General features: G+C 40.3%; 2 protein-coding genes across 3 annotated transcripts; one reads left to right on the top strand and one right to left on the bottom strand.

The window, feature by feature from the left end:
* Window positions 1-1,146: 1,146 nt before the first annotated feature.
* LOC146484860 (uncharacterized) lies at window positions 1,147-14,642 on the top strand. 2 transcript variants are annotated; one of them, XR_014863535.1, is made up of 6 exons: window positions 1,147-1,236; window positions 3,593-3,707; window positions 3,796-4,119; window positions 4,796-5,056; window positions 7,915-13,422; window positions 13,701-14,642. XR_014863535.1 is itself a non-coding variant. In XM_085104310.1 (5 exons), the coding sequence occupies exons 2-5, from the start codon at window positions 3,599-3,601 to the stop codon at window positions 12,054-12,056; spliced, it is 4,836 nt and encodes a 1,611-aa protein (XP_084960436.1). In that variant the 5' UTR covers window positions 1,147-1,236; window positions 3,593-3,598; the 3' UTR covers window positions 12,057-14,642. The 2 variants fall into 2 exon arrangements, 1 of the variants encoding a protein (XP_084960436.1); XM_085104310.1 differs by having other exon boundaries at window positions 7,915-14,642.
* LOC146484861 (uncharacterized) lies at window positions 12,068-24,054 on the bottom strand. The gene is made up of 3 exons (XM_085104326.1): window positions 23,213-24,054; window positions 15,994-17,201; window positions 12,068-14,786 (listed from the first exon to the last, which is right to left on the bottom strand). The coding sequence occupies exons 1-3, from the start codon at window positions 23,966-23,968 to the stop codon at window positions 14,705-14,707; spliced, it is 2,046 nt and encodes a 681-aa protein (XP_084960452.1). The 5' UTR covers window positions 23,969-24,054; the 3' UTR covers window positions 12,068-14,704.
* Between the last annotated feature and the right edge of the window lie 2,491 nt (window positions 24,055-26,545).

A 26,545-nucleotide genomic window follows, 5' to 3' on the forward strand; every position in this document is an offset into this window, starting at 1 on the left:
CTTAAATGTTGGATTTTTTAAAGGATTTTTTTCCAGATACCCCAAGAGCCTCAAGTTTAAAGATCACGGCCTCCGGGACCAGGCCATGATAACATGAATGGAAATCCAACTGACAGGAAGCAATCCATCTGGCTCGGGGCTACCATGAAACAACTTCCGGACCAGTTGGTGGTTGGGCCAGTCGATCCGGTTTCAAAATTTACAGTCGGTCGAAAACAAAAGGTGCATAATACCACTCGAATCGAAAGACGGATAGGACAAAAAAAGGGTGGCGGCCCCCTCGGTCTCCATGATTTATTCATCAGTCTGGAGCCTGGGAAGATCAAATTCACTTTTCCTAAGTTGCCTTAATTTAGGTCAAGATGGATTGCAGTCTGTTTCTCCCTCGCACTTTCTGTTGTGTTTTTGTGATCGTGTTCGGCTGGTTACTGAATACTAGGTTAACCCCAAGGGAAAAAGGGGACTGCAAACGGTCTATAATTATGAAATCGCGAGTCTCGCCTAGCGCACGTCCCTTTTTCAAGCCTCGTAATATTATAAATCCAAGTTTTTGGGCCTTTATCCTTAAAGCTTTTTTTTTAGCATATTCTTTCTTTTGCAGACTATCTTTTGTAGAAAGCACTTTAAACACTAAAAAGCCGTATCGGGCTTAGAGAGATTTTTCCCTGGTGTTGTGTTGTGTTGCGTATAAAGGTTTGTTTACGAACAGGACGGCAACCAGACAAAGTCGTAGCTTGCGTGCTCGACCTTGTCCTCACGCGAGCACAAGTCGCCGTCCTCCTCTGGCCGTCGTGTTGACGACGACGGCAGCGAGAACGTCACGGTTAAAACATCACTATTCAAATGAACTCGCGTTTTTCAAACGTTATCGCGATTCGGTCCAACTCGCTTCAAATGTCAAATTAAAGTGAAATTTCCCTGAAGGCGCACCCAAGTTTAGAAAGAAAGAAAACTTCGTCCTAGTCGTGCAGTAACGACAAATAAATGTCCAAAAAGTGTAATGCATGTACAGAGTTGCTGTTTTGGTTATTAGGGCCATTGCTTTATTGACGTTCTCGTTGATCATTACCGTCGCCTCCGTCAAATCTGTTCCACAATTCCTTTAGTCCGATAATCCATTCCTGTTCCATTACTTCATCATTTTCTCGGAAATCTCGAAAGACTCACATGTTTCTCGACAGGTCTTTTCAGGGACAAAAATCTACTGCATTTACACTACCATCGCTCGACCAGTAGGTAAGAGATTTCATACTTTTAAAGACTTGTTAACTTGCTCTGGAAATCGTCTACAGTCAAGTCAGTCCAGGGCTTTCAGTATACGATTCATCATCTCAGATTCTGGCGACCGTTTTCTGGCGCCATCTTGGACCATCTTGGCTGGGGAAAACACGGCTTGGGCTGACTTTGAAGCTCTGTGACTGCGTTCGAAATAGACAAAGTATCAGAATTTAACATTATTTTTATATATCTAAGGGACATCATTCACTTGGTTATAAATTTGATTATAATCGTACTTAGAAGAACATTCGTAAACTGTCGTTAAAAACTGATCGATCTCCCAGTCGATCGTGTCGCTTTGATTCAGTGCGGGCTTTCAATTTCAATTTTGCATCACGGTGAAAAAAATATAAGACTTTGTGTGGATTTTCTAAAGCTAGGAATTTGAGCAATAAATAAAGCAGTGTTGTTGCTTGTGATCCCATATCAGTTGTGACAAAAATGAGTTTTGGGGCAAGAATCAGTCTATGCGTCTCAAAACAGTCACATATAATTCACGAGGTCGGAGAGCAGTTAGCGTTCTGGCTCGTCTTGTTCCTGAATTTAAAGTTTAAATTCAGGAACAAGTTTAGCTTTACTTCTATTTCTTCGCGATTATTCCAATTGATTCACCTTCTACAATGTGGGCGAAGTATCCGGGAACTAAATTGATAGGAACAGCGTTCAAGTAAGGAAGGACAATGAAAAATTCACTGTCGTGCGCTCACGTTCTCCACAAAACCTTGAATTTGGTCATTTCACGTTGTTGTTTTGCTGATGACGGCAAAGAAATGTACCAAAATGTAAAACGCACGTGCAGAGCGATTGTTTTTGCTCATTAAACCTATTGTTTTCTGGCGTTCTCGTCGCCGTTGCCGTCGTCGTTGCTTAAGTTCTCTTTAATATGAGCTCGAGATTTCTATCGCGTGATAGTTGATGAGGGCGAAGTCAATATATGTTAATTAGCCCTACTAACCTCATTTCAGAGTAAAAATTATTTTGAATTTTGCACCTGCTGACGAGTCTAGTAAGGCTAATTTTCATTAAAACAAAAGAATAATTTATCGGCTGCCATTTATGACAAAGGTCTATAAAATTGCCGACTTTTAAGAGTATATATTGAAAAGGAAGAATAAAATCATTTAACTCTTGTTTCGAATTTCTCTTACCGTGAGAAATCTTCACTCCATATTTTGTTGCAATTTTTGTCTTCTCTGGAAACGCCTCGACTAGTAATAGGCCTTATCACGGTTTTCGACGCCATTTTGACGAGTAGGCAGGCTCGAAATAACAGTGTTTGTAAGGAAATCCGATGTCAAATAATTTTCATAAAACATCGCTTGTGAAAAATTCATGAATTGGAAACTTTTGGCACTAGGAAAAGGATTTAAAGAAAAAAAAAAGGAGGGATGTAGCTGTGCCAGAAAGCGTCCGGTCGTGTTTTTGAGCTTGCATACATTTCCCAGTATTTTTTCCCGCGAATTATTTTTAGTAGCAGTTCACGGCTGGTTCGCTTCACAGACAAATGTATGGAAAGTTCAAAACACGACTGGACGCTTCCTGGCACAGCTACATCCCTCCATTTTTTTTCTTAAAATCCTTTTCCTATTGCCAAAAGTTCCCGATTCATGAATTTTTCACAAGCGATGTTTTATAAATAATAGATAGCGAGTAGCGTAGCCAATAAGAGAACGGCATTCGTGATAGAACACCAGTAGATTTATACTAAAACAGAAATAGGAGATAATGAGTAGTGTAGCCAATAAGAGAACGCATTCGTGATAGAACGCTCATAGATTTATACTTTAAGTAAACGTATAAAGGTAAGATACAACGTACTATGTGAATATATGGTTTGCCTGTCGACGAGGCAGACGTGATAACTGCTACACCTCGCCGGCGACCCATACTTTTCACATAGTATGTTTTATCTTTTACTAAAAAAACTGAACCACTTACCAGTTATAAAGCAAGGACCGAAGGCCTCACTTGTTAGTCAAGAGTTATGTTGTGCCTGAATGCTCAATCACGCTGCAAAATATTCTCAGATGTCTTGCAGTTTGACTGCAGAAACGTTAATTTGTCCCATAATGCAGGAAAAGTTGTGTTGACACCAAATTTCCATCAGTTGTGTTCTTAATCTTTACTTGAAGCGGACAAGTGATATAAGCACTTTAATTCCCCTCAGTTTAGTCCCTATTTGACAATGAAAAAGATGTAATAGCCCACAGTTTTAAAGTTGTTTTGTCCAAACTAATCAAGGTTAAATCTTTTTCAGTTTAGTTGAGTCATTAATACTCTACTTTCTTCTGAGTATAGCATGTGACTTTTTCAGGTCATCATGGCAGCAGGCCGAGGTGGGCGTGTACTCTCATTCATGCCTACTGGACTTCTAGGTCCTCCTGCTGCACCAACTGTTCTAACTGGGTCCTCTGCTTCTGCCGGAACTGGTAATTATGAGCAAAAGATATTTAAACTTGTCATAGGTCAAAATTGCGTGAGGTCAAGTTGTTGAGCCCACTACAACTGTGTTTTTAGTCAGCAGCTTTGATCTTGGAGATAACCAGAAGAGATGGATGGTGATTGGCATTTGCTTGAATAGGCTTTTGTTACCAGTCCTCCGGGATTTTGTGGGTCGAGAGATACCCAAACACTACACATCCCTGAAGACTGCATACAGAATTGACGCTCAGGTCTTTGGGTGCCATTTGAAGAACGATGGACCGTTTCAGTTGAATTATGGAAGCATCAACAATAACTGGAGGAGGTTTAAGAAAAAGGTGCATTCGTATGATTACAAAGTCAACACGGCTGAAGACCTGGCGAAACTTTATCTTGAACCACGTATGGCCAAGTTTACAGGTAAGAAAATCTAACTGTTATTTTTTATATGGTTGACCTCAATCAAAACAGGCGTGTTTCCCTATTTTCAAATGAATAACTTGAAGAGTAGAAAAAACAACACCACTGATAGCAAACCCAGAGGCTCGAAGGGTCGTGCAGAGTTGAAATGTCTTCATGTACGTTATTTCGTGAAAAGGATTAGATAATAATAGACCACGCACTGCCTTTATGGGAGTCACGGCACTTTTCGACTTTGAACAGCAACGTACGAAGCGAACGAGGTGAGAGGAAAACGTACACGCTATTGTTTTAAATTTTATAGTAGAAAGAGACTTTGGATCAGATCTGTAGAAAAGTGGACAATTTTCATTGAGAATCCTGCAAACAATCTTACACATTTCACTTAAGGGGGAGCAGGGATGGCACAGTGGTGAGAGCACTTGCCTCCCACCAATGTGGCCCGGGTTAGACTCTCGATCTCTGAGTCATATGTGGGTTGAGTTTGTGGTTGTTTCTCATCCCTGCTCCCAAGAGTTTTTCTCCCGATACTCCAGTTTTCCTCCCTCCACAAAAACCAACATTTCAAATTCCAATTCGACCTGGAAATCGTAGAAAGAAGAGCCACTCCGTGGATTCCACTGAAATTCCCATTTATTATTATTATTTATTTATTTTTATTTTTATTTGTTTGCAGGATTTGATAACACATGCGATCTGTCAGCCGTGTTAGGAATTCTGTCGAATGGTTCTATCTTTCACATTCGCATTCAGACAAACGCCAAGGACGTACGTTCCAAAGTGAGAAATGAGTGGGGCCACTGCAACTTTGACTACTGGACAAGTGCGGAATTTAACAACAGTTTTCAATTCATGGAAACGCTGATTCGTTCCCTTGGGCTTCCAAGAGCCGATATGGACAAGGAACTGGATAGCCTTCACGACTGGGAGAGAAAAGGTGAGTAATAAGTGAAAGAAAGGTCCAAATCAATAAGTTTTCCTCCTTTCTGTCTTTAAAATGAGAAAATCTCACTGAGAAACAGACTAAAACTGAAAAGTTTGACACAATCCATTAAACAAGTTCGTTGTTGTATTCCAAGGGCACAGGTGATGACGAAAATGGTAATTTGAATCGTATAACCAATGAAAGATGCTGGTATATCCTGAGCGATAAATACGTGAAATCGACGAAATTGAAAATGAGTAGCTGCTTCCACTTTCTACACGTGCGCGTGTCTCAATTTAGTAGTAATTACAAATTACAGGAGCCGGCGTTACACCTGCCGATTTTATACGCCGATCGCGGCGAATTTTATCGCCAGCGAAAATTGATCGATTGATGCAGACACACCTGGCGATTTTTTTCGCCGGTCGCGGTGATGTGGCACTTCAACCTTGTTCCCTGGCTCTATCGAGGGGCGTTTTGAAAAGTGATGTGATAAAATCACCCAACCTGATTGGTTGACTTTACTGGCGATTCGCAGCGATGAGCGTAGAAAATCGCGGGAACGGGCACACTTGGCGAATGCTGGCGAATTTAATCGCCGACTCTGACATGCCAGATATCTACGATTTTATACGCTGAACGCGGCGTTCTGGGAAAATCGCAAACGCTGCACCGGGCACACCTGGCGATCGGCGTATAAAATCGCCAGGTGTGTCGCCGGCTTTACATAGAACAAATTCAGCTATGGTGGGCCCTGTTCATCATTATCACAGAGTATTGGAAGTTTGCTTTCCAAATTAATAACCACAATTAATATCACCCAAAAACGACTGATTGTGTGGGAGGCTATGCAGAGGCTTCAGCTAGACAAGTATGTCGTGACGCAAGTCTTGTGGAAATGTGCGCCATCATGTAGACAAAAGAATCAAAAATGTCAATTTTTAGGCTGAACAAATGTGGAACATGAGAGATTACTTTACGCTTTCACCCTGAAGCTACGAGATTGGAGGCGAACCAGAGTCTGAGACGGGTCTGACAGAGATATAAGCCAACTACGCGAAAATACCAGAAACGCGAAGGACTTCGTACATGCTAAAAGACTTGCCAAAAAAAAAAAAACGCTTTGCTAGTTTGCTAGCAGGGTAACTACGCGAAAGTCCCGCTGCTATGAAGCCGTTGGATGTTGAGATCTAATTAGCATATTGAAAGCCTTGAACTCACATAAAAATCTATTGTAGAAACCTCATGACTTCATAGAGATAACAGTGCTACCGTATTGCTTATCACAAATGATCCCGCGTATGTCGCTTTTCTTCGAAGAGTGAAAGAAACAAAGCCTCTGAACTTGAGTTGTGAGACGAATACAAAATCTGCTGGCCTCTTTATACAAACTTCATCGAGTTTGGTTCGTGTTTTGTCTGATTCAGCACGATAGCATGTTGCTCTTTATCGAAGGCAATACGGTTTACAGCAACATATACGTATTAAGTTAAACACTTCCATAAAAGGATTCAGAACCGATTACTAAAACGGACCCAAGCCAACCTCGTTCCCAGGTACTTTCCCTTGTTAATTGAGAGGGGCGCCCCTTCCAATTTACAAGGGAAAAGCCTGGGAACGAAGTTGAAAACAAGCACACTGCACACACACTCCGATCCGACCCTTTGTGTTGTCTTGAAGCTCAAGTCGCATGGTACGCCAAAACGAGTCTTCGTGATACAACATCATGACTGAAACACGAGACTCTATGTTCCCATGCATCAAGTGGAAGGTCAGCTCCTAATGAAAAAGCGAGATGTTGGGGGGGGGGGGGGGGGAGCATTTGGCAGTCCACGACCGACAAATCTCAGATTTTCCTGGCTGGTAAGACACGGAAGCATTACTCCCAACACCAGCGACCAAATTAAAATGGCGTTCGCCTAAGTGTTCGTTGGAACAGAAAAATGAAAAAAAATTAAATAAATTTCGCGCGGGCCAAATTATTTCCATACCTGTCAATAAAAAGACCTCTTAATATCAGAACGAGGACGTTATGCTTGGTAGTCGATTCGTTGTTGCTCCCCCACCCACCCACCCACCCAAAGGGCTTTACTCTCCTTCTGTACTCCTTTTACACTAAAATACCTGGAGCATTCCGTGTATTAATTCGAGAATAACCTTCAATAATCTCGAACTAACATTAATTAATCTTTTCAATCTTGCATTGTTGAATCGATTATTGTAATCTTTCAACCGTAGCATCAATTGAAATCCCAAATCGTGATTGGATCAAATCAGGCGCTATTCACGAGCGAAGTTTCGTTGGGTCATTTTGGTTCAGCAATTTTCCATTCGTCTGGCTTTTTATTGATAGTTCACGACATTTCACTTGTTTGTAAACCTTAATCATGTAAATTTACAATGTCCTCTCTTATAAGGATAAAAAGCGCTTTATCTAGTTCGTAAATACCACCAAGAACATTTCTGGTAGCCATCTCTGTCGAACGCTTCCACTTCCTTATAATCTAATCAAGAATCCAGATTTAAAATGAGGCTACGGTTAAAAGATTACAATAATCAATTCAACGTTGCAAGTTTGAAACGAAAAATGCGGTTCGCTCGAGATAACTGAAATTTTTTCTTGGATGAATACGCTGAACGCGCCAGGTATTTTCACTGTAACTTACTAAATTAATTTGATCCCTATGATCACTTAAATGGAGCGTTTCGCCCCGTGACATTCATACAAACACATACACACCTGAGTAAAACATGTTTCTACCCGTCAAACCCTTGTTCGCACAAAAAAAAATTGATTAAAGTCTTGTTTGGTGCTGACACAACCCCAGCAAGGTTCAGAAAATTGAGAAACTTTGTATGTTTGCTGATAGGTTTGCAGCTGTGTATGGGCTGCCCAGTGGATAAAGATTTAGTGAAACTAATCAGTGTCGAGGTTGCCAACCTTGAAAAAGAAGTGGAGAACATTAGAAACAAAAGCACGGATGAAGCCAAGAAAATATGTGATACCCTTCAGACTATCAGAGACGAAATTGATGCATCTGACAAGCGAATAGCTGATATTGAGAAGAGGCTGGAAGAAGAGCGAAAAGAACGGTTAGAAAAACAGGAAGAAATATCAGGTGCAATTGGAGATATTTCTAGTGACTTAACAAAACTAGAGAAACGCCAAGATTTTAGTGAAGAGAACATCTCCCAATTAGAGGGTAGGCAGAGTGACCTTGAGACCACTGTATCGTCCGTAAAAGACGAACAGGCTGGTCTTGCTTCTGAAGTAGGGGCTCTAAAACTCGAGCAAACCCGGCTTGATTCTAGAGTAAAAGCACTAGAAGAGGGTTGTCTAAACGCTCCAGTCGACGCCAAAATTGTTCAAGTACCTAGTCGTAATCTTTGTTTTTGTGGTCGCGATAGTGAATTAGAAGCTATTGCAGCACAGCTAAAAAATACCCGGAATGGCTGTGTTCACTCAGCCATTTGTGGTCTCGGGGGTGTGGGGAAAACGTCTCTCGCTGCAGAATTTCTCTGGCGATACGAAGAAGAATATCCAGGTGGTATTTTTTGGATTTCAGGAGAAAGCAACACCCTCTTCCAAAGGTCCTTTAGCGAAATGGCACGCCAAATGGGAACTTTTGAACAAGAGTTTTCTGATTCCTTGACGAGAACACTTGATTGGCTGAGAAGATGCGATGGGTTGTGGTGTTTAGTCGTCGATAATCTTGACGAAATAGAAATGTCCACTGACATGCGTAGGCTGCTCACTGGTCACTGGCAACACGCGGCTCGTGGTCACATCATCATTACCACAAGGAGGGAAATGGCAGAAGTAGGCGAAGAAACGGGAATAGAAGAGCAGTGTTGCATAGAGTTGAGATGCTTAACGGAGGAAGAAGGCATTCAGTTTCTGCAGATGCGAACAGGAAAGGCTGGTGGTGAGGATAGTGACATACGTGAACTGGTCCGAGAGCTTGGAGGACTACCTCTAGCACTTGATCAAGCTGGCGCCAACATCAGATATCTTAAACAGTCCATAAAAGACTACGTGAAAAAATATCAAGAGCAAAAACTGCTTCTTTTGAAAAAGAGAAAAGCCAGGAATCTTGTGGAAAACACTTCTCCCGATCGGCTAGCTGTCCATACTACGTGGATGTTGAATTTTGATCACATCAAACGCATCTCTGAGGAGTTGGACCTTGGAGGAGCGCCTACTCTTGTAATGCAGGTCTGTGCTTTTCTTGGCCCTGATGATATCCCTTACGAATTGATCAATGACGGTCTGAACAGGAAGGACAGTTCTGCAGCGTACTACGATTTATGGGATCAGGCTGAGATGGTGTCCCTTCTCACGAAGTTTTCGTTATTTCAAAAATATCGGACAAATTCGTTCAGTGTTCATCGTCTAGTGCAAGAAGTGATCCGAAGCCAGCTGGAAAAAGAAACCGAGTATGAAGTTCTTTCGTGCGCAATACATGTCCTTCATCGAGCGTTAGTAAACACTCGTTCACCGGCTGAAGTGTGTGGAAGTTTTGTTGAAGATGCCGTTTTTGGTGTCGAGAATCCCCCTTCACTGCATCTATGGGGTAAGTTAGCCTCGCATGCAACCTTTTTACAGGAGCATTTACGCCGTTTTTCAGTGAAACATAAAGAATCAGTCCATACTTTGCTGTATACAGAAGAATCAGTGCGTGTATTTAACGAAGCAGGCATTTTTTTCAGTGTTTCTCAAGAGAAAGTCAAAGCTCACCAAGTACAAGAATTAAAACTGGAGTTTCTTGTGAATCTTCAAAACTCTTCTTCAGAGGTTGGCTCCAAAGTGCCGCATTATTTCATCGACTTTCCTTTGAAAGACAGGGACTACAAGTTGATATCTCACTGTATGAGGCAACTTCCTGCCGCGGATGAAGGAGAGTTTTCTCAAATTGAAAGGGAACGAGAGGAAGCTGACCAGCTCAGAGAACAAGGAAACCTTGCAGTAAAAAGTAAGAAATTTGACGAGGCGTTAGAACTTTATTCCACTGCCATATGTTTATTTGCTGGCGACTATCGACTGTTCTCTAACCGAGCTCTGTGCTATTTAAAACTTGGGCAGCCACAGGAAGCTTTAGATGACTGCCAGAAGTGTCTTTCGCTAAACCCACATTACAGCAAGGGACTACAACGCAAGGTTTGGGCCCTTCATGATCTGGTTAAAAACGGATCTAGTCACCTACTTGGGCAAAAGAAGGCAGCACTGGCAGTGGCAATTCACTTTGATTCGCTTCTTCTTCGTGATGCAACGTTTTGTGAAATGTTCTCAGAAGTAAGTACACAATCGGTTAGAGAAATAAAGAATGAGGCGCAATTGACGTTTGCGTTGATGACGACACTAGGGAATGAAACCATGCTCTTGCATGAAGGAGAGTACAACTTGAAGGACTTCGTGGTTTTTACCGATCTTCAGATTGTTGGTCTGGGGCAAAGGGTTGCTTTGACTTGTACAGAAAACTGTGCTGTTTCCCTTGCCAGTTGTTATTTTGAAAATGTGGCTTTTCCTAAAGGGAACGTTGCTTTAATCTGCCGAGGAAAGGAATCAACTATTCACCTGAGCCACTGTGAGATTTCAGGAGGGAGTGCAAGTTGTGAAGATTATCCAGAGTGCAACGGGGGAGCCGGATGCGTGGCATCTTCTGTAGGAAAGCCCGTCTGCAACCGTACCGGCAAATTTGGAGATCCTGAGTCCATTTCTGGAGTTGTCGGTATTCCTGGAGTCCAGATTTTGCAAGGGAGCTCTGCACTTATCGAAAACTCTGTCATTCATGATTGTGGAGGTGGAGGGGCTCTAGTTGCAACGGAGGGTGCTTTCTTAGAGGTTAGAAAATGTGTGGTGTACCAGAACCACCAAGCAGGATTGGAAGCAAGAAAAAGTGGAAAACTTGTTGCATCTGGGAATAGGATATTTAACAATGGTTATCACGGCATTTTAATTGGCCCAAATGCGGGAAAATGCGATGTCAGTGACAATAAGATATTCGAAAATGCAAAAGAGGGCATTTTTGTCTACCACAATACGAGCAAAATAATTATACATGGCAATGATGTACATCACAACAGACCCTTTGGACTTTCTCTAGACCAAAATTCTTGTCTACTGATAACCAACAACAAGATCTTCGAGAATGGGTTCTGGGGAATTCAAGCTCAGTTACGAACGTCAGCAACCATAGCAGGAAATGTCATCTCTGGAAACAAATGCGGTGGTATTTTAATTGGCTTTAACTATTCCGGACGTATTCATCTGGAATCAAACATCGTTCGAGATCATAGTGGTCCGTGGCTAGAGTATAGAGGGATGAAAGAAAGCTTTCGCATTGATGATGATGAATTTGCTGCTGTTCTGGATCTTCCACCAGGGGAAAACGAAGTATATTCCAACCCTCCCATTCTCAGTGGAAATAGAGAATTTAACAACAAAGAAGGCATGTATCACCCTATTGAAGTGGGACAGCGACTCTTTGCTGGCTGTACCTTTTGTCGACGCTCAAGAGATGTGGTAAGGAGCCTCATGAAGTGTCCAATTTGTCATGTGGCATCTTATTGCTGCAAAGAATGTCAACAAAAACACTGGCCTTCACATAAGCCATTGTGTGTCGCTTTGAAAAGTCGTTATTCTGTAACAGTCAAGATCATGCCTTTAGTAGGTCCAGGGGAAATACCTCAGCGAACATTTGGCTCTCATTTGAAAGGTATTGGAACAGGTCCTAAGCCCAAACGCAACAGTCGCCAGAAGTTCATTGTCAAGATTCAAACCAGTTCCCAGAACAGCCATCCGTTGCAGTTACTGACCGTTTATGACAAAAGCGTGACCATAGATTGTCAAATTCAAAGCCCGGAGATTTTCAATGTGATTATGGAATGTGGTGTACTTGGGGCTCTGAACAAGGGCACAAGCAAGAAGGTGTTTTTTTGGGCCATGTTTCCCAAGGAAGAAGAGAAACTGACAATATTCCTTGATCATTTGGCTCCTTATCAGGAGTGGTAAGTGTTTTACCCTAAGCAGCCACAGTGGTTGGTATCTAGAGAATAAATGGTGTTACTACTAGAGCTCCAACGTCTTAGATAGAACCAAATCGGTAGTGCAGATCTACATAAGAAGGTCACTGGGATTGAAGACAAGGAAACAGCTTAAACGTAGTGGAAAGCGATGGTGTCTGACGTACGTTATACAACCAGAAATGAACGAAGCAAGTACCATGCGATGAGCAAAATCTTTGCAATACAAGTTGACATCAAGACTGAGATTACAAACAACATTAACAACAACAACAACAACAACAACAACAACAAAAAAAACAGCAGCAACAAAAAAGTTTATTGGCCATGTTGTTGTTGCTGTTGTTGAGTCTCTTTGTGCCTCGCGTTTCAACAGCCTACGTACCATCCTTCATTAAACCAAGTAAATCCTTTTGCTTAGAAGACTGCTAAATTTTTGGGCCCTTCAAAGCTACTCACCAATCATTGCATTCAGAACAGAGCATTAAAAGTCTAAAGAAGTTGTAGCTGCAAATGTTGCCTCATTGACTATCGCGACCCATCACAACCAATCCTATCAGCCTATTCACTCAGTCAACTTTGTATAGGTGATATTGTTTTCTAATCGTTAAATTTAAAGAACTAATCATGCATAGCTATTGTTCCTACATAAATGTTAGGCCTTTAATGTTGTAGCTATGGTCAAGACTCGAAGACATGGCCTTCCGCACATCTGTTCAAAGATTCTCTAACCGCTCAACGACTTTCCACGAGCAAGTAGTTATAACCCATTGGTAAAGCAACCGACTGGTGCATTGAAGGCCGTGCATTTGTTTTTCGTTGGGGACTTTGATATTCGCCAACCTGGTCCCATGGTTGTGAGAAATTAGAATGCTGTCCACACGAGGTTGTATGTGTATTGACCAGTATGGAGTCTTTTTGTGCAAATAGTTAACGATAATGACAAGTAATGGGGATTCGGAAATTAAATGGTACCTGTTTTCTTGACCAAGTGAGAAGAGAAGGAAAGCTCACATACCCAAAATACCAAAATGTTCCCAGTCAAATCACTATAGTTGGAACCTCTCGTAGGCGACCGCAAGCACTTTTGGAGTTGTCAGTTTGCTCTTTTACCTCCCTTAAGTGACCCCTTGTCACATACGTCCTAATATCTATCCCCTGTAGAAGGTTGGACAATTTGCCTTTGTAACATCATCACGTATATTCTTGGGTAGTTCAGGGGACATGAATGTCACAATCGGTGGTAACGGGTGTCCCGAAAAAGACTTGTCCCATTCGCCGTATTAGGTAATTTATCACAGGCAAACCATGAACTTGGATACTGAAATTCTTTGCAATTAATATAATTTTAGAAAGTTTAAAAACGTCTTTGTGGCTACTAAATCTCTAGGCCCAGTTGCTCAAAGCCCGATTAAGCTAATCCTGGATTAACGAGAATTTTGATTAGAGTTTAATTCCTAAACAATAAATATTTTTCAAAAAGATTTCTGTATCTCAGTTTTGACTTTGACTTTCCTTTACCATTGGCTTAAAATTAGATTTTAAATAAATTTTTAACGAGCTAGCTGAAAACCTCGGTTAACTTTTAATTGTGGATTAGCGTCAATCGGCTTTCGAACAACGGGCCCTGGAGTCACCTTATGCTAATGAGATCAAAATTTAGACACTTTGTGGTCTGACCTCTCGTAAGCGACCACCTCCCGTAAGCGACCACCTAGGCTTAATATTTTGGGTGGTCGCTTACAGGAGGTTTGACTGTAGCTGTTTGATAATTAAAAACTTTGGACTAGCTAAATAATTATAGTCGTTAGTCACATTTTTCTTTCCACTTGTTTTAACTTACTTCTAAATTACGGGTTCTTCGTCTTTAAGTATTAGATGCCTTAAATCTGTATTACTACAGTCGAACCTCTCGTGAGCGACCACCCAAAACACCAAGATGTAGTCGTTATTTACGAGAGTCGTACCAGAAGGGGTCTCTTCCAGGCACAGGTCAGACTCATCTACTGATTCCAAGAGAATTTACTGCATACAATTCCTAGTCTCACAATACGACCAGTCCTAGGTTGTCACTAAAAGTTCCTCGTAAACTCTCAGTAGCGTAGTACATACAGCGAACATGGACATCAGACCATGTGACAATTGATCGCTTACAAGAGACTAAAAACAATGAAAATTATGATGCTGTCACTTCAAAAAGTGGTCGCAGTCACTTACGATAATTTTCAACTATAGGCTTTTGACTGGGAAAAATTTGGTGTTTTGGATAGGTGGTCGCTTACGAGAGGGGGTCGCACATGGAGGTTCAACTGGATGTAAGCTTTGTGTCTTTAGTAGTTTGTACTTATAATTTCTTCGTTTTCAACTTTAAAATCGTTGTACTTATAAATTACGGGTTCTTCTTTTAGTATTAAACAATTCTTGTGAAATACTTTAAATCTGTATTACTATGTAAAACTTAGTGTTTTAGTAGTTTGTACTTGTCATTTTCTTGTGTTCGTCTTGCTCCGCCTCGACTAGCTGTAGCTATTTACGGGGCAAGCAAGCCATTACTCATGTTATTTTTGAAAATAAACAGTGATTAGTACTTGCTCCTTTGAAACAATCTCTTAGTCAGTCCTGGAACCAGGATAATTTTTAGCTATCGCTCTTCGCCTTGTGTCCTTTAGAAACCCTGCAAGTGGCTTTGTGATTCTTCCAGTCTGCTTTTTGGCAGTCTCTGTAAAACAACGAGAAGATTGCCAATGTTACTGGAACTGGTTTCTCATTTGAATGACCAAGTGAAGGATTTACCGTAATCGAATTTGCTCCTCACCTATGGTAGTATCAGTTATGGTTTTCTCACCACGAAGTCTACTCAGCATTCTCTAAAACCCACCTCTCCCCTGCATTTTCCGGACAATAAAACCCATTTTGCGAATTCACAAAATGACCAGCTCTCAGTTTGTCGAGCACTGCACCGGTATCGCAGAAGTCATGGGTTCGAATCCCATTCAAGGCTGATTTCAGTTTGGGCTTCTTTTCGCAGTTGCTTAAGGTAGCTCACTCCTATTCATTGGCGCGTTGGTGACATTATTTAATCGCGCTTTTTGACAGAAAAGATTTAACCGATTTCTTTATGGGAATTTTTTTTTTTTTTTTTTTTGCAAAAATAAGGTTTTCAAAAAGAGTGAATTGACGGTTTGCATGTGACGTCCTGGCGGCCATGTTGGCGTACAAGAACAATAAGATTTTTCTCCTCTGAGAGTTAACTTCCATTCTTATGTAAACTATGTGAACGAATTTTCTTTTGTTTTGTACACCAACATGGCGGCACTGTAAACCGCCTATTCATGGTTTGCATGTGACATAGCGGCCATGTTGATGGACAGGAACAATAAGATTTTTCTTCTCTGGGAGTTGACTTCCATTTTTATGCAAACTTTGTGAGCAAATTTTCTTTTTTTTGTCCACCAAAATGGCAGCAGTGCAAACCACCTATACTGGTGGCAAAGAACCGTGAACGAAAATGCTGCTGGTATAAATAAATAAAATTATAAAATTTACGTTTGACAGCTCGTTGTTTCAAACGGTATTTCTGGACGGGAAAAAAAGATTTTCCTTTCCCATAATTCCATTGCTACTGCTTGAAACAGAAAAAGATGTGCCATAAACTGGATTGTTACAAATTGTCATTGACTCGTATGATCGACGGAGACAGAAAGACGGCAATTTTGTGTTAAAGTTTTCTTCGCTGATATCGAATTTCTGGACATGATATACGAGGGAGGTAAAGGTTATGTAAGTCAATTCTGTTGTCAGAGTAACAGAATTGCAAAGAAAAATTTAAAAGAGAAGATAGACGGCGTCAAAGTCCAATACTATTTCATGTTTTTGAAATAGGTTCTTGTCGTGTTGAAGTTAATGCGATTCCGATTCTTACTTACTTGCTGCAATACTTTTGCTTCCCACAGCCGGCACAGAACTTCAACTCATTTTCTTTGACCTTCTTGATGCAGGCTCTGTTGCCACAACTGACTGGTTCTGGTAAACCCGAAATCAGATGGTACACAGGAGACATCGAATCTTTTAACGGAAGATCAACAGGATCAAAGAAAGGGAGTCTCTTTTCTTCGGCATCTTGGCCAAGTTCATAATTCTTTTTGAATTCATTCATGTCACTTTTCACAAGAGCAAGCTGTGCAAGATAATAACAAACATTTGGGTATCTTTTCCAGCAGGGTGGAGCCTCAGCTAGAAACTCTTTCATAATCTTCTCTGCAGTGTCTCCCAACTCTTCTTTGGTCCAAGATGCAAATTTAGAGGTTTCTCTGTTTTCTGCATTTCCAATGTTGGGTAGTTTTTGCGTGGTTGCGCCTTGACCGGGCGTCTTTCCTTCGGAGAGCTCCTCAGAAGAATACAAACTCATTAAACAATACCCAAGCCCTCTTTTGGCTGGAAAGTAACATGGACAACATCTCAGGGAATTCTCAAAAGCTTCAGCTGCTGCTTCAAAGTCTTCTGCAACGACGTAGATGGAAGCCAAGTGATCATACAAAATATGAAGCCAGCTACTGTAGTTCTCATCAAACTTGAAGGGATCTTCAGAAGGAAGCCGGTTGGGCTCAGCTTTTTCGATAAAATGAATCAAGTTTTTTATGCACATGGCTTTTTTGCTATCAGTCTTGGTGTTCTCCTTAGACAATTTTTGAATATAACCTTGCAAAGCAATAGATACTACAAGGCCTTCAAAGAAACACGGATTATTTTGCAAGCTTCGCTCACAAAGGTGAAAGATCTTGGGCGCCAGAAAATGCCACTCAGGAAACGCTTGCAGTATAGAATTCTCAGTCAAGTACCCACGAGCTATCAGAGAAATTCCTCTTTCATCGGTGAAGTCACTCTTATGAAGAACGTCAAAGCCTTCTTTCATCAGCTTGAAAGCTTTGAGGTAAATTCCTGCTGTTGGGGAATCTTTGAATTCACTGAGCAGTTCCTCTGAAAAAGCGACAGGCTGAGAAATAGCAAAGGGATGTACCAACCGTTTCTGCATCAGTTTCTCTTTCATGATATCCAAAGACTGAGGAACAGCTTCTTTATTGAGTTCGGATGCAGAGGGCTGTGTGTCATCAGTCTGTCTGCATTGCTGAAGGAGCTGAAAATAATTATCACTTGTGCATTACATGAAATGTGTTAAGAAGAAGAAGAAGAAGAAGAAGAAGAAGAAGAAGAAGAGGAAGAAGAAGAAGAAGAAGAAGAAGAAGAAGAAGAAGAAGAAGAAGAAGAAGAAGAGGAAGAAGAAGAAGAAGAAGAAGAAGAAGAGGAAGAAGAAGAAGAAGAAGAAGAAGAAGAAGAAGAAGAAGAAGAAGAAGAAGAAGAAGAAGAAGAAGAAGAAGAAGAAGAGGAAGAGGAAGAGGAAGAAGAAGAAGAAGAAGAAGAAGAAGAAGAAGAAGAAGAAGAAGAAGAAGAAGAAGAAGAAGAGGGGAAGGAGGAGGAGGAGGGGGAGGAGGAGGAGGAGGAATAAGCAACAGCAACAACCAAAATCATAATTATGATGGCTTTATCCAAAAAAGTACTTAATGGACAAATGCGGAACGGCAAATAGAAAATAAACTCCATATCAACCAAATTAAGTAAAAAAAAAAAAAAAGAAAAGAAACAAATATCTATTCACAAATGTGCAATTTAAGTGTTTCATGCAAATATGCCCCAATTAAATTCAAATGAAATTGTCCTCTGCATGGGAAGGACATCATGTAAGCAACAACCAGAGTGGGTTTCCCTCCTCTCCCCCCCCCCCCCCCCCAACTAAAAGAAATTGAGGGCTAGAAGATATTTGTTAGACTACCATTGGTTTTTTGTTTCTTTGTACATAAGAAAATTACCCAATGCCACTCCGCCCCCCCCCCCTCCCCCCAACTGCATCTTGTCTCCTTGTGGGAGGCAATTTTTGCATTAACTCCCATGTTTCTCCCACTTTACTATTTCTAAGAAAAATAAGAGGCTACTCATACTCTAGATATTACTAAAAAGTTGATGAATACCATGTTCTGAAATGAAGCTTGTCATATCTCTATGGTTTTTAAGCCGTTTTGGTCTTAAATCGGGTATGGTTTTCAAGGGAACCACAGATGAATAGTAGAGAAAGAGAAGTATCCACAATACATCATTTGAGCTGAATTTTTGTGTGAATTTTGGCAATTCTTGACTTTGGCACTGATGCAAAGCTAAATTACGCTACAAGCCAGGTCTACATGTAAAAATGGGTATGGAGTTTAGAGGCCAGGTCTGAACACGGGTATGGAAAATGGCATGTTTTGGTCTGAAATAGGGTTAAGGTTTGGAGAACCGGGCGGCACACCCCTATGGAGAATTTTGAGAAATACCCCCCCCCCCCACCCCCAGGATTAATTCTGATACCGCAATTTTCTGACTGTTAACATGAAGCAAACTAGGACAGAAAGAAACATAATCTCTTTTGAGCCACAACAAATATAACAAGCTGAAAGGGCAATAATATTAAGTAAATTTTGTCATGAAACAGTTTATATATTTTATTCATCCAGAAACAAAGTTCCTTTGTCTGACACAAGTATACCATATTACTCGCCTTTCAGTTTGGCACCCCACAATGCATTGCAATTCAAAATGGCCTATGGATCAGGGCCAAAGGGGTGGTAGGACTTTCCCATGGGTAGTGGGTAGCACCTGGTTGTTGGACAGTAGCGGGTCACAGGTAGCTGATGGTGAGCAACAGATAAAAAACAAAACAAAACCAATGCCGTTGCCTAACAGGAGCCTGATAGCCTGAGGCTACCAAAAAAATGCTCTGGGCGCCTAAATTTTTTGCAGCAGTAGCACCTTACACTCCACCTGTTGGGCTATTTATTTTAGCTTTTGGCCTTGTGGGCTTCTTGAAATTTTTTATAGGCAACAGTCTTCAAAGCCAAAAAAAAACCCTGTCGAAACGATACAGCGGCACTCCTAGGGCTAACATGGGTCAATACCGTTAAAGCACTCGGTATAGTTTTTACATATAATGAAATCGAACAATTGCAGAAAAACTTTTATGACAAACTAAAAGATATTCAGCTGCAGATAGACAGCTGTGGCGTTGCAGGGGGCCTCTCGCTGCTCGGCAAAATTACAATTATTAAATCCTTTTTGATTTCAAAAATGACATATGTGTTTTCAGTTTTGCCAACTCCGCAGGAGTTTATAAAACAACTTAATACGATTATATATAATTTTCTGTGGAATGGACCTGATAAAATAGCTCGATTAGCAGCAGTTAACGACATAAAATTTGAAGGACTTCGGTTAACAGATACTGAAACATCTATAATATCACTAAGATTAGCTTGGCTTGCAAGAATTTATTCACCGGGCCGAATACCATGGAAGGCCTTTTTGGATAACCTGTTGGAAAATTATGGTGGGACGTTTTTTGTTAGCTGTAATTATAATGATATGAGGGATTATAATATTAATTCATCATTTTATAGTGAACTCCTCTAGTGGTGGGATGATTTTAGGAATACTTTCTCTACTTTGCCTCTTACTGCGGAAAATATAATTTGGAACAACAAGCTTATTAAAATAGACGGAAAGAGTATTTACCACCACAACTATGTTAATTAAAGCAGGTATCCTATTAACTAATCAGATGCAATTCGATAAGGGAAGTTTAGAGTCATACAGTATTGCAACATATGCAGGATTGAAACAATCAAACTTTTTAACGTGGGCAGGGATTCGAAGTGCAATTCCTGGCCACTTGAAATCTTTGGATGATAATAGGAGAAAAACTGGTTTATTAGAATTTTGCTGCGGGGAAAATTTGTTTAATCCTCTGCTATGTAAAAGTAAACAATTTTATGAACTCCTCATTACAAAAAAAGGAATAGTATCAAGGGGCTTTACTAAATTGAAAAATGACTTTGACTTAGATGATATTACTGTGTGAAAGATTTTTCTCAATTTGCTGTCAGTTTCATCGGAAACCTTTATTAGAAGCTTTCAGTTAAAACTGTTGGATGATGTCGTTTTTACTAATAGGCGACTAGCAAAGATAGGTTATGTTCTACACGATACCTGTACTTTTTGCAAAGTGGAAACAGAAACCATCTATCACTTATTTTACCATTGTCTTTTTACTCTTCTCTTTTGGGAAAACTTTGAAAACTTCTGGTTTGTACTTTCAGGTAAAAGGGAAAAATTCACGTTACATGATGTATATATCGGTAAATTAGAAAAATGCGAGTTATTGAATTATCTGATAACTCTCGCAAAATTGCATATATGGCAAAGTCGAAAACAAGATAAAATTCCAGAATGTGAAGTTTTCTTAAAACAAGTACTAGATGTCAAGTATAGAACTGAGAAATATATTGCTGTTAAAAACAATACACAGAAAAAATTTCAGGCTAGGTGGTTATTATATAGATGGCACTTTTATATAATAAATAACAGTTTACAAATATAATTGTGGTAATTGTTTACAAATGTAAATGTGATTTATAATTAATGATAGCTCACAAATGTAAATAGAGTATACTGAGAGTCTTGTAAACACTTCTTTATTTTCAAAATGGCAATAAAATATGTGGGAAAAAAAACCCTTTTTAGACACTTGTTAGACTGCAAATCAGCTTTTCCCATGTCACAGGACTTGAAAAATGTGTATATTTTCATTTTCATTTCATTTTTTGCGCATAAATCAATCTGACATATATCTATCAGACATACCACAAACACAAATTTAAAACTTGTTTCTACCACTTGGATAATTCAGTAATTCTCATCACTGTAAATCCCCTATTAAGCCTCCACTCTCCTCCTTCTCAGTCTGTAAGGCACTAAGCCCCCTCTCCCCCCTCCCTCCCTTATATAAGCTAAATAGGTATGTGCTACCCCAAAGGGTATGGTTTTTGAGCCATTTTGGCTTGAAATAGGACAGTGCCGAAATTTAACCATTTTTGTCTAAAGTATGAAAACGGGTATGGATTTTACAGAAACAGTTATGGATTCTAGAGACCATTTAATAAAAATGGGTATTACTTTACAGAAATGAATATGGATTCTAGAAACCAAAACATGTGTATAAAGCAAGATACAAATGTGATGTGTATTATTTTAGAGCCCAGGGCCCAGATTTTCAAAGACCGATTGAGCTAATCCCAGGTTAATGTGAACTTTGATTAAAGTTAAATGACTAATCAGTGAAGAAGATTTTAGTTCCTCAGTTTTGAGTTAGATTTTGTAGTAAAACCACTAGCTTAAAATTAGCTTTTGAAAACCATTTTAATAAGCGAGATCAAAACCTCAGTTAATTGTTAATTTGAGATAAGCATTAATCAGCTTTTGAATAACTGACCCCAGCTCTGAAAGATGCCGGTACCAGAAAATAACATCTTTTGGTCTGAAATAAAGTCGGGTTTGGAGGACTGTGCCACACAACCTATCCTGCAGAAAAGGTTTTTTTTTGTTATGCTTTTTCAGGCGAGCAGAGACAAGCACAAGGCGAGCGTGGAGCATGAGTCAAGCGCGACAGGAAAATAATAATAAAAAAAAAATCTCGTCCACACACCATTGACATGCTGTTCCACCTCCAGACGCACCCACAAATCACTAACCAATCACAGCGTTTGGTATGGCGGGTGAATGCAATTGCCAGATCAAGCTTTTTCCAAACCCAGTTGGAAGTAATCCAAGAACATCCTTCCCTTTTAACTGCCAATAAAACCTATACATTTCTTTTGTTTTTCCTTTACCACATTAATTTTGAAAACAAAAACGAAGTGATTCTCAATAGCTTTGTCAATAGAACACAATGACATGACCACCATTTTGTTGCCAAGTAACATCTCATGATCACATGACATCAAATAACCAATTGAAGGGCTGGGGGCATAACCGCCTTATGTCGAATGTTGGGCTGTTTTTTTTTTTTTGCGGATTTGTCTCAATTTTTGCATGTGGGCTTCGTTTTAGTCAACAAACATTGCCCTGTATTTTTTTTTCGTTGGTTTGCTCTTCGTTTTCGAGAAAAAACGTATGCAAAAAAAACTCAGTTTTCCTAGCGGCATCTTTTGGAGATCTTTTGTTGAACGAGAACAACAACACAACAGGATTCTATATTAGCACGGCAGTAATGCAAAGTAGGATACAGAAGGAAACTAATACTGGAGTGAATGAAGAAGTTATGTGGATCAATTGCTTACCTATAAGCTTTCTTTAGCTGCTACTAGTGCCATCTGCCATCCATCACCCGCTACCCTTTGAAAAGTCCCAAAGCTAGGGGTACTTAGTGCATGGACAGAGTTCCATGCATGGTAAGATACCGGGCATAACTAATCGATGATCAATGATATCAATAATATTAGTAATCAATGCGTAATCGAAGGGTAATCAGTTGATTAGTCATTGATTGTTGGTGAAGATCAATGAGTAATCGAAGCCCAAAAATTTTGTGGCCTATCGATTACTCATCGATGACATTGATTACTCATTGATGTAATTGATTACCTATTGATGTTATTGATTACTCATCGATGACCCATCGATTACTCATCGACTATTATACTGGGCACGAAAGACACATTTCTTGCTTTCTTATACCATTTTTTTCCTTTGTGATTCTTTTAGACTTTTTTTCTTTATTAACTGGCATTCCTGTTGACGAAATTACACCTTCACAAAAGGTCAAATAACCTTCGGGTATGTCGAGACATGAAGTGCTAATCACAAATACAGATGATTTACCCAACTCTTTATTTAATTGCAAAACAACTGAACAGGAACCGACCAGTCTGAAAATAAAACTGACAAGTACGCTGACAAGAGTTGACTATGTGGAAACAGCCATCATAAGCAGTTACATTATGCACCGGAACAGCTGCCATGAGATGATATCAATGAGTAATGAATGAAATCAATTACTAATTAATGCAATCAATGACTAATCGATGCAATCCCTGACTAATCGATAGCCAAAAATTTTGTGGCCTACTGATTACTCATTGATTACTCATTGATCATCCGCAATAATCAATGACTAATCAACTGATTACCTATTGCTTACCTATTGATTACTCATTGATGTCATTGATTAGTTATGTCTGGAGGATAAGAGTAAACACAAATCTACATAAGCTTACACCGTACCTGTTTTGCCCTTTCGTCACCACTAGAAGAAGCCTTTCCCAACCATCTCTTTGCCTTTGCAACATCTTTGATTTGTTCACAACTTCCTGTCCGGTATATCTGTCCTAGGTTCAGCTGTGCTTCAGTATCGCCCAGTTCAGCTGCCCTGGTCAAATAATAAACAGCTTTGGTTGGTTGTGGTCGGCCCTCTGGGCAATCCCCTTCAAGATAGTACTTGTACAAAAATACCAAGGCCCTTTGTTTTGGGCCACCAACAAGGTTTTCGACTTTTTTCGTTGTTCCAACACACAGTCTACCGAATACTCCCAAATCTGAGTCAACCTCTAATGACTCTTCACCAGCGGCTTTTTTGTACCATTTAAACGCTTCATTGAGATCTTCATTCACGACTCCTTCAACTCCACAGCGATATATTTCTGCTAAATTGAGTTGTGATGAAGAACATCCCAGTCTCGCTGCCCTATGGTACATCTCAAATGCTTTTCGCCGATGTAGTGGTGTTCCTTTCTGATCCAACAATTCACCAAGCTTTCCAAGGACGAAAGGAAACTCATAACCGCTTTCTACAGCAGTGCTCAGCCACCCAATGGCTTTGTCATTGTCCTTCGGTAGCAAATCACCACAGCCCTCAGAATAAGCTAACCCGAGGTCTGCTTGAGCTGTGATGTTGCCATTCCTGGCTTTAGTGATTAAATTTTCGATGGCACCGTAGGTTTCGATGCAAAACTGTAGAAAACTAGGGATGGGAAAATTCATGATGTAGAATCACAAAATGGCCGGTTAGAACCGAAAGGGAAGTCAACATAAATCCTCTCCCTACCAGGGAGAAAAGGTTTTCTATCCCCAGCCCCTCTCCCAGACCTTTGATGATTTCTAATTCTTATTGCTGAAAACAGGCTACAGATGTATTTATGAAATAATTTTAAATTTTACAAGAAACGAGTTTCGTCGAAACTCAAAGATTATGGAACGCAAATACATACTAACAAAAGATATGTTCATAGAAAAGCCCCCAGTTTTGACTTTTCCTTTCTTTTTTTTTAAAATTACACTTGCTACCTGCGTCATCGTGCACAACTCTCGTCCTTCAAAATTGCCCACTTCTGCGAGTCCTAAAGTGATGACGTCACAAAAACTTAATTTATAAAATTATGGGAGTTATTACAATGTAAGATGTGAAAGAAATGTGATGGTATATTTCCAGCCTGGTGAATGAATGTGAATGAATGAGAATGATGAACCTAGTTTAATGGCCTTAGCTCCCACGAGTCTCCTGTAGCTCAGTGGTAGAGCATCCGAACTAGTAATCGGAAGGTCTTAGGTTCGACTCCTGATAGGAGCACTCGGATTTCTTTTTTCCGAGTATGCCTGCGTCACTTTCTAGAATAATCATCATTCTCAATGTAAGATGTTCTGAAAAAGTCTGACAAAACATCCCTACTTGCCAAAAAAACAGCGTCTTATTGTAATTTGGGGGGGGGGGGGGGGGGAGGGGTGAGATATTCAGCACTGAGTCACCGGAGTTCTCTCACCAGGAGAACTGCATGTTGTTGAATTGCCAAGGTAACGACCTGCAATACGGTGCGCATGGCAAGGTTTTGGTGTTTATTAATCTGCTTCACCCCAGTCTTGTTCGCGATCCAGTCCGATGTCTCATTGTCATCGATAACAGTACATTCGAACCCCTCGTACTTTGTGTACCTGCCATCACTCACACCGTACGTAGCCTGCGTATAGCAGACATGAGAAATATAGGGTGCGGGGCACGCGCGCGGCCGTTCTCTCTCGCGCTCTATTTTTTCATGGGCCTGGTACGCAGACTATTCGTACCACCTTGACAGGCATCCCATAGCTACTCCTGATGTTTCGAAAAACTTGTTCTGTGAACCACATGGAAGATTTTTCAAAATCCAGGGACTTTTTATGTATACTGCTGCTTTCCACTCATTCTACTGCTCTAAGATGTTTCTCGGTGAAAACTGATCTGCTTCGTCGTTGTTCTGTTCGGTCTACGGGTTTAGATCCCTAGACCGAGCCTATTTCTGGACTCTTCCTTCCAAAGCTACTTACGTTGTATGCCCGTTCTTGATCCTCTACGTTAGCACCTTCACAATTAAAAAAAAAAAAATCAGGGAACATTTTACTTCGAGGGAGGAAGATCCTAGACGGCAAAAAGACATTTCGTTTGGTTTTCACGTAGAAATTTCGGTCGTTGTGGTTACCACGTGGAGAAGGAAAGTAAGACAAAATTCTCGACCTTTTAGCAGCTGAACGCCCGGCTGCGTCCATGTTTGCTTTGCTTATCCCCAGTACTAGGATCTTCCGAGCGAAGGTAGTTTACGTGGTGCTAGGAACTTCCTAGCTTCTTAGTTATTTTAGGGAGCCGGTAAGAAATGTATTTATAACTTTTTTTTTTAATTCAGGTAATAAAGTCTTGTTGTTGTTGTTGTTAAGACGGATCCGCCTTCTACGATCTTCGTTGTGCTACGATCTTCCTCCGTCCACGTAAACGGCCCCTTAAACAGCTACGACGACAACGCCAACGAAATCGTCACCTGAAAATATAACATTATTTCATTTACACTTCTTGGCGATTATTTGTTGTTCAACTGCTGTAGACACGGACTACCTAGGGATCAAATTGGTAGGAGTGGCGTTCAAGTTAAGAAAGAGAATGAAAAAAAATCATGGTTTTGTGTTCATGTTCTCTACAAAACCTTGAATTTGGTCATTTCACGTTGCTGTTTTGCAGTAGACGGCAAAGAAATGTTCCAAAATTTAAAATGCACTCTTTGACAGACGTGAATCTCTGTCTGTCAAATTATCTAACGATATTGTAAGCAAGGAAGATCAGCACAAGCTGGCTAGCCTGCTACCCCCTATGGGCAGCTCTTACGCTCAGCGTTTGAGAAATAAGAAATGTTTTGACATTTCAGTCTGTCGCACTGATCGTTTTAGGAAATCTTTTATTATTAGCAACGCAAAGTAAAACCTCATTGTAATTTATTCTAAATTTTAAATTTCAAATATTTTTATTGCAATTAAACTTTTCTTTTTGTTTTGTATATTGTACGTAATTCAGTTGTACGACTGCGAGGTATGATGTCTAATAAACGATTTTTTCTATCTTTATCTATAGAGCGATTGGTTTTCCTCCGATTAAACCTATCAATTTGCGGCGTTTTCATTGCCATTGCTTCGTCCGTTACTTAAATTCTCCGTGAATAGGGACCTGTAATAAAATCCCCGAGCTCTCCAGATAATTGTTATAATCACGCGTGTCTCGATCCTTTCGTAAAAATCTTGGCGAAAAAATTTTTAGCTATTTCTCAA

The sequence above is a fragment of the Pavona decussata genome, unplaced genomic scaffold (assembly GCF_977016875.1).
Source record: "Pavona decussata unplaced genomic scaffold, jaPavDecu1.1 SCAFFOLD_29, whole genome shotgun sequence".
Lineage (NCBI taxonomy): Eukaryota > Metazoa > Cnidaria > Anthozoa > Scleractinia > Agariciidae > Pavona > Pavona decussata.

What these genes read in the sequence shown, in the direction of transcription:
- LOC146484860 (XM_085104310.1), top strand. Translation starts at nt 3,599, where the DNA reads ATGGCAGCAGGCCGAGGTGGGCGTGTACTCTCATTCATGCCTACTGGA. An exon ending in CTCTGCTTCTGCCGGAACTG is followed by an intron (nt 3,708 to 3,795) that starts GTAATTATGAGC and finishes CTGTGTTTTTAG; the next exon opens with TCAGCAGCTTTGATCTTGGA. An exon ending in TCACGACTGGGAGAGAAAAG is followed by an intron (nt 5,057 to 7,914) that starts GTGAGTAATAAG and finishes GTTTGCTGATAG; the next exon opens with GTTTGCAGCTGTGTATGGGC.
- LOC146484861 (XM_085104326.1), bottom strand. Translation starts at nt 23,968, where the DNA reads ATGAATTTTCCCATCCCTAGTTTTCTACAGTTTTGCATCGAAACCTAC. An exon ending in GTGACGAAAGGGCAAAACAG is followed by an intron (nt 17,202 to 23,212) that starts GTACGGTGTAAG and finishes AATTATTTTCAG; the next exon opens with CTCCTTCAGCAATGCAGACA. An exon ending in AAGCAAAAGTATTGCAGCAA is followed by an intron (nt 14,787 to 15,993) that starts GTAAGTAAGAAT and finishes GTTGTTTTACAG; the next exon opens with AGACTGCCAAAAAGCAGACT.